The sequence below is a fragment of the Chlamydotis macqueenii genome, chromosome 2 (genome assembly GCF_036417535.1).
Source record: "Chlamydotis macqueenii isolate bChlMac1 chromosome 2, bChlMac1.mat, whole genome shotgun sequence".
In the NCBI taxonomy this organism is placed as follows: Eukaryota; Metazoa; Chordata; class Aves; order Otidiformes; family Otididae; genus Chlamydotis; species Chlamydotis macqueenii.
In genome coordinates, this window is record NC_141557.1 from 16,722,573 (window position 1) to 16,735,180 (window position 12,608).

The following is a 12,608-nucleotide window of genomic DNA, read 5'->3' on the forward strand; positions in this document are numbered from 1 at the left end:
GAATTTTCATTTATCATAATGAGGAAAAAGTCCTGCTCACAAAGGCTTCTGCTTCAGTTGCTGTGAGGGCCAGACTAGCACAAATTTTATTTCCTAAGAGTCGAATGGATATGCTACATATTATAACTGTACAGGGTGTAGTATCAGCTAAGTCAGAGCTTTCTGAAGGGGCAGTGCCAGGGTAAAGGAAGGTCAGCGGTATCAAACCATGGGCATGTGTCCTGGAACGCATGCAGTGATGTGCATGCGGTGTTATCACCAGAGCCATGCAAAGCTGTGTGGGTGCAGTGGTCACCAGTGGTGATGCATCTGTCCTACGTAGGCAAGGATCAGAGGTGTGTAACCATGAAGGAGCAGTTGTTATTGGTGTATGACACAACAAGAAAAGTCTCTCTATCTCTGAATTAGGTTGTCAGTACTTCCCACAATGGTGTCCTTCTGGTCACCACTGCAAAGAAAAGGAATCTGGAACTGGAAAGGATCCCTATTGTTCTATTATGTTTTTTTTAAAAATCCGTCACCTTTGGTTTTATCGTGAAGGAGCTATATGGAGGCCAGGTCTGTCTCAGAGCAGGGCAGGATGAAATGGAAGTGGCTCCTGCCTTTCTACATCTCCTGACTTACATTTAACATATGTTCAGTAGTGGCTTGCAGAGACTAAATAGATCTACAGCAGTAGTGCAGGAAAATGGCCTACCATGGCCATACTACTTAAGTAAACTATCTGGAAAATGACAAGAGAGACCTAGAATTGTAGCTTCATTAAACCTTCCTGGTTGAAGGCATGGGTAGGTCAGCATGGCTCAGTCATGAACACGTAGGATGTACCATATTGCCTAGCCTTGCCTATGAGAACGCCAGCATGAACTCACTGATCCTGCTTTGGTCAACAGCAAATCTCAAAGTATACTCCTGCTACTAGTTATTATTTACTGTAACACCAAAAAAAGATGAGGTTCTACTTTCTTACCACATACCTCATTGAGCTACAGTTGGACGTGCGTGTGCATTCATTGCATGACAGTGATCAGCTCTACTAGAGAAGGAATAATTGAGCCACAGAACCTCTGGCGAGGCATGTTTTCTATAGGATCTTTATGATCCTAGCAGGGATGTTGTCACCTAACTCCCAAAACCTTTTCTGGAAGACGACTTTTTTTTTTTTTTTTTTCTTTTCAAATAGACTTCTAGGAGCTCAGTATGTGTCTATGGGTGACGAATGGCTGGTTGGGTTAACCCTTGACCTGAACTTAACATCAAACATTTTTTTTTTCTGATTTCTTCAGATGTGTCTGAATGGTACAAAATTTAATGCAAGTTTTAATCATTGGTGGATTAATTCTGCAAGTGTCCCTCGAGTGAGGTAGGCACTACAGTCCATGTGTGCAGGATTTGATCAGTGCTTAGCTTATGTAACTCAACATGCAACAGCAAGCAACATAAATGTTCCTTTAAAAAATTAAACAAAATATCTCTAAATCTGTCACCGTAACTCTAAGTATTGCTGCCTGGGGTGATTTATAGTAAACCAAAACTATGTTACAGTCATGGATCCCACGTGCCTGGCATTTTACTGTAAGAATCTGGATTGTCCTTTTCAATCCTGATGCTTTATTCTATTATTGAGTCCAAATGGTGTTCAGATACATAATTATTAGAAACCAGCATCTTTCTCTGTTGCATCAAAATGAAAATAATGTTCAGAATAGAAGCGTACATTACATTCAGGAGATGTAGTGTAAAAATCAGCATAATGGATGGCGTTGCTCATTAGTGTCCATGTGCTACAGTAATGAGAACTCTGTGAAAACAGCACTGAAAAATAAGAATCTACACCTTTCAGTAGTTAAATTTAAAGATGGTTTTTAAATGGTAATCTGGAAGGGGAGTCAAGAGTAGTAGTGAGATTGTGGTCTGGAAACAGATTTGATCTAAGTTTCCAAAGTGTCTGTTGCAGGAAGCGAAGCCTGGAGTCTTTATATATAAATAGAACTAAAAGCATATTGTTAATTTGACAGTATGTAGACAGAGGAAATAATATTTGTGTAGATTTGATGGGAAATATTTTTTACTTGAAAGGAATATAATGATTTTTTAAATTTGAAATCACTTGTTTCATTCTACTTTGCTAGAATATATTGAGAATTTTAATTACTTTTTCTATAAAAATCCATGTTTGCCTTAAATATCTGTGCTATTGAAAAGGAAAAATGTTTTTTTTAAAAAAAAAAAAAAGAACAAAAGCAATGCCATTATCTACATGATACATTGCTTTCCTCTGCAGACATGCACCAGTAGAGGCTGCTGTACACCATATTAAATAAACATTTATACATACTGGTAGATTAATTTAAGGCAGGTCAGAGATGGAACTTGAAATGTAGTTGTGTGTTTAACTTGTGTAAACATATAAAAATTATAAATGCAGAAACACTAAGATTTTACAGAGAGACCATAGTCTGGGGATGGTAGCAAGCATTCGCTTTTCATCATCATGTGTTTCTAACTTCAGACAGGGCAGACAGTCGTTTTTACAAATAGGAACCTGAAGATGCTGAAGCATGAGTCTTTGCTTTTTGATACCAGACTCCCACTAGTAATTAACGAATATATCGCTATTTCCTTGAAATGTTTATTAGGTTTTGTATTTCTGATGTCTAAAATGTCTCTGTTACAAAGCACTCCATGCATAAATGTATTGCTTTTGCTAGAAGAGCAGGAATTTTCCTTAAAACCACATATATTATCCTTGTATTATTTGGAGTATGGTTCCAATGACTCACTCTCCTCTGTGTTCTCCTGTTGACCTCGCTCTGTGGAAACAAAGCTGCTGCACAGTCAGAAAGGCATGAGCTCGTGGAGCTGAGCTTCCTCCACACAGACATGACGCTGCAGCCCCACCACCAAAGGGGCCGGGCGGGCCAGACCCCAGCACAAAGGGCTGCTGGGGCAGGCAGCAGTTGAGAGAGCAGTTTGAGAACTCTCAGGTCAAGAGTGCCCTCACTGAGACCTAAAGCACCATTGACAAAGGGCCGAGAGTTAAGGACAACCTGAAAAACAAGAGGAACGTCTGCTCAGTAGCTTCTAGACAGCAGTACTCAAATGGAGGTGGAGGAGACGGATCAAAAAAAATTCCATGCAGTCTTTGTTTCTTCCTGCCATCCTCTTTCCAAGAGTGGTCTCTCTTTGCAGCTGCACGAAGAGGGAAACATTTGCTTTGGACCAGTTCAGACAGCAGGCAGGAGACAAGCGTAGCTTAAAAGAAAATCAACAACAAAGAAACCCAAACATCCCAAATGGGTTGTGACCTGGGGAGTGCTGCCCTTCCTTCCTCTCCCCGTGCGATGTCACCCTGACCCAGTCAGAAGGTGGTCAGTGACAGCCACAGCTAGCCGGAGGCCAGGCGGTATTCCTGCCTGCAGCTGGGCTGGAAGGAGCAGGGTGCTCCCAGGACGTGGGGAGAAGGTGGGAGCAGTGCTCCTCAGGGGGCTCTGGTGCAGACAAGGGATGTGGCAGCTGGAGGGAGTGGGGAAAAGGCCGTGCTGACACAGGAAGTGCAGAGGCTGTGGGGGCACTCTGTGCATCCCAGCTGGGGCCCTCTGGTCTGTGAGTTGGGGATATTGTGGCAAAACAAAGAGCCAAACGAGGTTTTGTGCTGGAAAGCTGCAGGTTAGGGTGCAGGGGTCTGCAGTAGGGCTCAGGATGCGGATAGGTGCACACTGAGGGCAGCTGCTGTAGAAAAGAAAGCTAGTTTTGCTGTCAACTTTTTCACTGATTTTTCCTCAGTAACGAAGTCAGAGCACAGTAACTGCCAACTGCATCCCCTCAAATTTGTCAGCACCGTGTATTCTAAGAGAGGCTATAACCACGGGCGTTTCCAAATGATTAAAAACCAGTAGATATTTTAGGTATACGCTACGTAGTCTTATCTCAGAGAGCACTTACACCTGAAGACAAGAGAGAACAGGCTGTTGGGAACCAGCATGACTTTTTTCTTTCAGGTCCCGTAGGGGTTGGACTGAATGAACTTAAACGGAAACTGCTGATCAGTGACACCCAGCATTATGGGGTAACAGTGCCACGTAAGTAGAAATATGCTTCTATTCTCCTAACGCTGCATTTGCATTACTGTCCTTTATTATTGCATTACCTTAAGGCACTTTGAAATTTGGGTCCCTAAATGCATGCTTGGCATCCAAATTAATTTTCTAATTTTTAGAAGTGCTGCTGCAGTTGTATTTTAAACAGCATTGATTAAACTGATAGGACGTTTTGGCTCAGAGGCATTGCAGTAGACTTTTAGCACAAGTTTAACATGATTGATGTCAGTGAGGTTTAGTTAATGAAACTCGGCTGAAGAACACCCTGGGTTTGGCTGTAAAGCAGTGGAATGTACTCTGTTACCAGTGCTTGCTTTCAGCAAAGTGGCCTTTCTATATTAGGCTGAAAAATGAAGATGGATGATAAACAGTTTAATCCTGTGAATAAATGAATTAAATCCTTTTGATTAGCTTTCGAAAAGCTGATTTGGGTATTTTTTCCTCTTTCCCACTGACCAAGTAATGTTATTTTGTATAACATTGAATAACATTGTTCTGTATTAGCTTCTACAATACTTTATTGGGGTTTCTGTAATGTGGAGGACTCGACAGTTTTAGTTAGACTTTTGTTCCTTGGTTTGCTTTCTACTTGTACTTGTGACTCCTATAGGGATTCTTCAGAAATATGGGTCCAACATTCTGAATTTGGGAGACACTGTCACAGGTTTTTGGTTTGTTTTTTTTTTTTCAAGTACAGGTATTCTGTAAAGTATAGATATTAATGAGTTTGTTAGGTAGAAGGAATACATTTGGTTTTAGCAAGTCATTTCATTTGCACATATTTGTTTCAGCTGGGTATTGAAAACAACAACAAAATAAGCCAGATGTTCCCAAATATTTAACACATTGAAACATATGCAATCATTTGCCCAAAAATATTTCTCTGAAAATTGCCAGTATTCATCAAGCTGCCTTCTCTCTCTTCTCTTCCAAATTTGTGGTTATAATTTAAAATAAACACATAAAGAAATCCCTCTCCCTGAAATTCAGTAAGTCAGGACTTGGAGGGACAACTGGGGTTCTTGTCTTGGAAATGTTCCTCCTCGTGTCAGCCTAAGCAAAGCGTGATACCAGATGGCATTCAGGATGCTGCTTCTGCAAGGAGGTTGTGTACATCCCTATGTGATGGAGAATGCATGATGCTGTAACATACAACCTGTATTAAATACAACTTTTGAATGAGTTCATTATCCGTAAGTGGCAAACCCACAAATAATTTCCATGTATAAGCAAAACCTTTGTACCTAGTACCTGAAGGGAAGTAAGTAGTGCAAATACTGCAAGGCTACTGAAAGAAAAAGGAATTCATTTTTGATCACCAGAAAAAGAAAAGCACTAAAACATAAAACTCACACCCCATTTTTGTATTAGCATGCTTCACATGCCATAGCTACAAGGGTTGTTAATGAACGTAACATTTTATAAATCAAGTTGGTGAGCTTTGTTTCCCTTTATGGTCTTGTATGCTAATAAGTTTAACAAGTGGTGAGGTTGGGGTAATTGTTATGGACTGCTGCTCCTTTTACGTTCAGCTGTCCTCCTTTTATTGGATTTTTCCATTAGTTAATAAAAATGATGATCTGATACTTGTCCAGTAGGATTTTTGCTGCTTTTCCTGCGCACTTCTAAAACTCAGTCCTATCATGTGCATGTGTGCCACCTACCAGATCCAGAGCAGCCTTTTGTCCGTCAGAAGTGAGGGAATCACTACGCTTAGTATTGCACAAGGGTTGTGTGCTTTTCAGTGTTTCCTGAACTGGTTTGCATTATGTTTTCCTTTTTCTTTTTTTCTTTTTTTTTTTTTTTTTAAACTTAATGAAACTGCAGACACTACCCGACCAAGGAGAAGCCAAGAAAGTGACGGTGTCGAATACATTTTCATTTCCAAGCACTTGTTTGAGACAGACGTGCAGAATAACAAGTATGTTGAAGAGATTTTAACTAGAACCACAGTTAAAACAATGACTTTATTATAAAATGGGGCTGGTTGTAATTTTACATAATAAGTCAAAGTGGATATAAGTTGCAGTGATTTGAAGATGTGTTAAAATTACATTTTGATATATAAGCAGTTCAAAGCAGCTGGCAAAAACACAGAGGAAAAAAAGCAGGATGTGCAAAGACAACTGTTTCTAAGCTTCCACGTATTACCAGTGCTTCAGCTCATCGAGAAAACACAGAAATTGTAGGTGTTCAGGATGGGGGAGCGCTCTTTTAATAGAGCATCATCTGTCATGGCAATAAAGCACTGCAGATCGAGGAGCGGGGGGCCGGGAAGTGCTGCAAACGTGCCTGAGTCAATGTTTGCGTAGTTCTGCTCTCTTTCAGGCCAGGCACTTCCTCTGCTTTTGAAGAGATCTACAGTGAAGTCCCGGGCTGTAAACTCGCCAGAAATTAAACTAAAATGAAGACAATGGTAGCATCGTGCTCTCCAGCAGCCTGTAAAATATCGTTGCTCGAAATTCTGCCCCAGTGTTTCAGAGGGCAAAAGTGTATTAGACACAGAGCTGTGGGTTTTATTGAAACTTCAAACTGTGCTTTGCCTTTTTGGCAAATAGTGCTTGTGCTTTTATAGCACATAACCAGCCGCCTTGGTTCCATTAGCACCATCGTCGCTCCTCCTCCTCTTCTGAGACAGAGAATTTGGATATTCTGCACTGTGCAATGAAATTTCAGTAGTTTCTATTGTTTAGCTTATCCACTGTTTTATTGCATTGCATTAGTTCAGAAAAAGAGGTGATGGAAAACATTAGTGGGCTGTTGGACTACAGTACTTTTTTCTTTTTAACTGTAATACAAGCAGGTGTTACTGATTTGAAAGTGGTAAAGTAGAAGATTTCTTAAAATTGACATGCTGAAGTACTTGACAGCATTTCCTTTATAAAACATGGTAAAACTCTCATGTAAAGTAAAATATTTTTGCTCCTGAATTAGATCCTATAAACCAAACTGATAAGTTTTTTTTTCTGGAGAAAACTGAAATGATTCCAGTTGTTTTCACCTTCTGCCACAGGTTTATCGAGTATGGCGAGTATAAGAACAACTACTATGGGACAAGTTTAGACTCTGTTCGATCCGTTCTAGCTAAAAACAAAGTTTGTTTGTTGGATGTGCAGCCTCATGTAAGTAAGCACGTCTTTGGGACTCTTGTTGTTCCCCACATTGCATACTGGGATGGTGAAAAAGTAGATCTACTGAAAAAGTGTATTTTATTCCATATGGAATGACTGCTGAGTGGACTTGCTGGGTACCTTTATCACAGCAAGACTCTCTGAAAGGAGATGGGGAAGGAAACTCCAGTATATATTGGCAAGTATTCAGCTCAGTAATTAAGTGAATTGCAGCATAGTACCAAAGATTTAATTACAGAGTGCTCCTATATTTGCATTCATCTTTCTGCTGGTTTGGGTTAGAGGTTCTCTCTGAAACTTCAATTTTGGAGTGGTTTTGAGCTATCATCCAGTCCAGCGACTGACTCTCACGTGTTTAACCAGACTGTTCATGCAAAGGGTTTCCATGCAGGGTGGACACGAGTCAAGGAACGCACTAAATGTGGTGTTGGCTGGATAATGGTTAAGAATATTCCTCTCTAAACCATTTTTTCTTGTGTTGACCTTGCCTTTCAACCCCGCTGAACAGCTCCACTGGGAATTTTTATGCTACTAATAACCACAGTGCTTGCAGGAGCTGGACTAGTTTGTTTAAACCCAGCCAAAGTGTTTCTTCTCCAAGGGTGGCCAGCCTGTGACTTCTGAACTCCAGCAGCTTGTGAACAGAAGCACTAAATTCTCTCGGGGACCCAGACTTGTGAGCCGTTCTGGGATCCCACCCTCTGACCCTATATTTTTCTGTGGGCCCTGGCAGTGTGAAGAGGACAGAAAGCTGCTGGTCATCCAGTCCCTGCTGTAGCCTGCATGCAACCTGAATTTTAGGCCTATGCCTGACTCCATACGTAGCATCACTCGACTGACCTAGGAAGAGTGACCAGCAGGAGTTCTGTGGTGGACACGCAGTATTGAAGAGAACAAATCATTGACTTCTTGTGACAAAGTGTCACAGACACCTTTTCCTGCTGCTTTTCATGGGTACAGAAAGCATTAGTCCTGCTAAAATGTGTTGAACTTTTCCTCGCTTCCATCGTGCCGCTGCCAGTGGCAGTGCAGCGCGCAGCCCAGCCTTTGCCGGACGGATGGGGTTCAGCAGCAGCCGGTGTGGAAATGGGGAGTTTTCTCACCATTCACATGAAAACTCTCCTTACATGATTCAACACCAGTCACCCGGGGTGGGATGGCAGTAAATGAAAAATAGCCTTCTAGAAGTACTTTATGGGTTTATTTTGGTTAGTGGAGAGTTTCTTTTATTACGGTAAATTCCATTGTGCAAAATAAACTAATTAATTAAAACCTTTCCTCTTCCTAGACAGTGAAACACTTACGGACATATGAATTTAAACCATTTGTCATATTTATAAAGCCTCCGTCACTTGACCGTTTGAGAGAGACTAGAAAAAATGCCAAGATTATTTCAAGTAAAGATGATAAGGGAACAGCAAAACCCTTTACAGTAAGTATATTGAGGTAAAACATGAGAATTTCTTAAGAGTTTTGTTGTTACCTTGAAAGTAAAATTGATGACTGGATCTCATCAACAGTACTTGTCAGGGCTTACACGTAGTATCTTGTTTCCCAGCTTTTCTCATGCCACAAATTTACTGTGGTGTTTTCATTGTTTGATATGCTCACAGGTAATTACATTTCCATTGTTCTCTTATTTGATGTCATTGAAGAACCCCCACAATGCAAGTATGTTTTTATGAGAAATAATGCTGTGGACTTCCTTTAAAAATTTTTCATGTAGGCTTAGATGTTTCTATTCAAGTATAAAATTTTCCTTGTTTTATCAAGTGTATTCTTGGGTCTGAATTTAAGGGAAAGCTCAAGTATAAACCATCGATTAAAAAAGTAAATGCTACTTTAATAAAAAGCCCACATTTTTGGATAAGAGAAACATTTTTTTTAATGTTATAGGGAAATTAACACTGTAAGAAAGATGGAGAAAAATCTAAGCAAGTAGCAAATGCTGCTTTTTGCCAATAATCAGAAAAAAAATAATTAGTCAGTTTACTCAACAGTATTTACTATATTGAAATATAATGAAATAACATTTTAATTGAAGCTAAAGAAAAGCTGATAATCATTAGACTTTTTATCTACATTTATGGTATATATAATTTTCCCTCATTCAGATGTTATTCAGGATTTTTTAGATTTTATTTCAAACTGAGTCATGGATAGAGTCACAGACTGTATCTGTGTAGAATATGTATTTGAAATAGTTTGGAAATAATGCGCTATAAGAATATGTTCTATGGTATATAAAATATGACAGGAGTTCATTCTTAAGAGGAATCTTCAGGACATTGGTTAGTTAGGATGGATTTAATCTCTCAGAGTTATGTGAACAATCAAGTTCCTAGGATTTGTTCCCTCCCCAAACATGAAGAGAAATCCACTGAGCCAGGCTGAACCAGGCATTGGACGACAGCTCCTACCAAGCCCTCGTAAGAATAAAGGCTGCACCGAAGTATACCACGCTAATAGCAAGCTGAGACTTAAGTAGTGAAACTTTAAATGTATCATCAAAGTAAACAGCTAGAAACACTTTCCACGGGTACTGCTAACAGAAAATGTCTCTGTAATTACCATGCAGTGACTAATTGTGTCACTGCAAGGGGAGAGATGAAAGAATTGCCTGTTGAGCAGAGTCTACTTGTGAGAATGCTCTCTGAGATCACTTGTAATGGTAATTTCTATAATTTTTTTTCTAATTAAAAGTACAGTTTCCATCTCCTGATGAGATGAGAAATAAGCAAGTAGCTTTGCATTTACCACAGAAGGAGTTTATATGATGTTGCTATGGACTGACTATGACTTGTACTGATCTTACTAGGAAGAAGATTTTCAAGAAATGATTAAATCTGCCCACGTGATGGAGAGCCAGTACGGCCACCTTTTTGATAAGGTGATAGTCAACGATGACCTCGCTACAGCTTACAGTGAGCTTAAAACAACTTTTGACAGGTTGGAGACCGAGACCTTCTGGGTTCCCATCAGCTGGCTACATTCATAACGTTTTAAACAGACAAAACATCTGCTGTTGTCTCAGCACCTAAATGTGGGGCATGGTTAGGCATTACTTGATGGCCATTTTCTTGGTAGGAGGGCTTTCTAACTCTACCTGAGCAGCAGGTACTCTCTTCATGCACTTGGAACTGGTCTTGTTTTCCTGTGTCTTCAATCCTCCCGTCCACAATTTTGGGGCAGAACCGTCAGATTAAACCCAAGTCTTACTATGCTCCATAAAGTGAGCTCATACCGGTGTAACAAAACTGCCAAACACCCCTGTCATCATCTGTGTATTTCCAAGGTGAGCTTTTTTAACGGAGAGTTTGCAGAAGATACTAATTAATACTGGAGATCAGCACTTTGGTGGTTTTAAGCATAACTGCTCCCATAAAGAGCACATCAGCACTTGGAAGTTGTTACCCCTTACGTGCTTGAGAGAACTGCAACAGGCAAAAGTGACCAACGTTTTTATGAGGAAGACATCGTAGTTTTAATTATGTATCAAGATAAATGTTTTTACTTTTCTAGATGTGAACCTTGTCTTATATGTACAGAGTGATTTTAGTATTCCTTTGCACTTACCTAGTCATGGAAAGAAAGATGTATTCAGCGGCTTAATTGTGAGATATTGTGCTGTGAGCATGCATGGATTGAAAATATTTTCACACATGCTTTGTGGCACAACAAAGAAAACTCATGGGAATATTTATTTAAATAGGGAAAAATGTGAGTTACTATGTATATAGCTTCAAAGTCTTTGGGATTAATCTTCTGTAAAATCAGTGACAGTGATATGAATAGCAACAGAGTAACTTTTTAGTTTTCCTTTAAATTGATTTCAAACATTTTTGGCATCCTTTAGAACAGTCTTCCCATCAGAAATTTTAAAACAATTAGCAAGGAAACTTTGCAGATCTGGGAAGCAGTTGCAAAAGATTAATTCTTTTTATTGTTTAGTATGTGGTTGTACTTTGCAGTAGTTTAACAGATATTGTGTCTCCACCTGAAAATAAATTGAAGCTGTAGACTTCACTGTAAAAAGTATCCTTGTCACTGGTCAGACAGAGTTGGAAACCTCATTTTAAAATTTGATGTGGCAGTGTAAGCAAATGTATATTAGATGATGTATTTTTAATATAGATAACTTGGTATTTTTCTTTATTTACTACTGATATGCAGGAAATGAGTACATCTGTAAAGACCAAGTAACACCTGTGTGTTGTGTTGTGAATATGTCTTGTAAGTACAGAATGTCTATAGGAACTTGCTGACTTCAGAGCATCACATCTGTGGCATTCAAACAGGAAACCGTTATTTCATGGTAATCTGTAAAGAGAATATAGCTGTCTTGTTTAAAGAAAAAAAGAATTTAGTGAAACTTTATATATTTATGAAGGGGTTGAAAAGGGATGTTAAGTTTTTAAATTTCTTGTCAATGTGATCATTTGCTAAGGAGATTACTAATTTGAAACGCTGTCTCTGTAAATGGAGCTCAACATTCCATGTAAATATTTTATTTCAGTTCATACGCTGATAAAGCCATCAGATTTTGCAGTTTTATTCTAAATGCATATTTAATGTGTGGGTCATTGCATTTGGCTTAGTCTCGTATAAAATAAATGAAACGCAAGCAACAACAGCAAAATCCCTAGGAGTCTGGAAATGTTTATGCAGGAGTTACAGATGTACTGAATCCCAGTACGGATACACGCTCTGCTTGAACAGCTATAATGTTACTTTTGTCAAATTTCACCCATTTTCCTGGTGGACTTAAACTTTTTGGCAACATAAATAGAAATTTCATGATTAAATTAATTACATGGAGATTATGTGAGTTGAGAAAACATTTTATTTTTTTTTAATTACTGAAAATCAAACTATTTTTCAGGGGATTTGGAATTCAGTGGTTCTGTCTGCCTTTGCCTGCGAGACGCCGAGTGCCCTCGCCATCTCTTGCCTCTCCCGAACCGAGAGGGCACTCGACATCTCTCAGGATCTGGCTGTGTCCAACAAGAGAGGATTTAGTCCTTACTGAAACACTCTTAACCTTGCTTCTAACCTGGGCTGTCTCAGAACATTAGTGTACAATAACACTCACATAAGGGACCTGCTTTTCTCTTTAAGAAATAGATGCTAGAATAATCTGCGAACTCCCTGGTAGAAACAGTTCTGGCTGTCCTGCAGGCTGTTTTTCTTGTCCTTTTGAAATTAATTTAATTCCCATTCCGGGGTCGGTGTGGTCTAGGAGGACCTTCCACAACAGGTCTGCTGTGCTGGGCAGCAGTAAGCGGCTCGGTGCTTTGCTGCGTTTACGGGGACACTGACCCCTCTGATCCTCAGCACAGTCCTGGCAGGAGTTTCCTAGACGGATGGCTGCCTGCCC

General features: G+C 39.7%; 1 protein-coding gene across 1 annotated transcript in view; it reads left to right on the forward strand.

Annotated features, from left to right (window-relative positions):
• Positions 1-12,059, forward strand: part of MPP7 (MAGUK p55 scaffold protein 7) — a 161,123-nt gene extending 149,064 nt beyond the window's left edge. The window contains exons 13-17 of the mRNA XM_086742142.1: positions 4,002-4,082; positions 5,928-6,021; positions 7,114-7,222; positions 8,520-8,663; positions 10,050-12,059. Of these exons, the coding sequence (XP_086598268.1) occupies positions 4,002-4,082; positions 5,928-6,021; positions 7,114-7,222; positions 8,520-8,663; positions 10,050-10,229 (608 nt within the window). The 3' untranslated portion in view covers positions 10,230-12,059. The remainder of the gene's footprint in view (positions 1-4,001; positions 4,083-5,927; positions 6,022-7,113; positions 7,223-8,519; positions 8,664-10,049) is intronic.
• Positions 12,060-12,608: the final 549 nt, after the last annotated feature.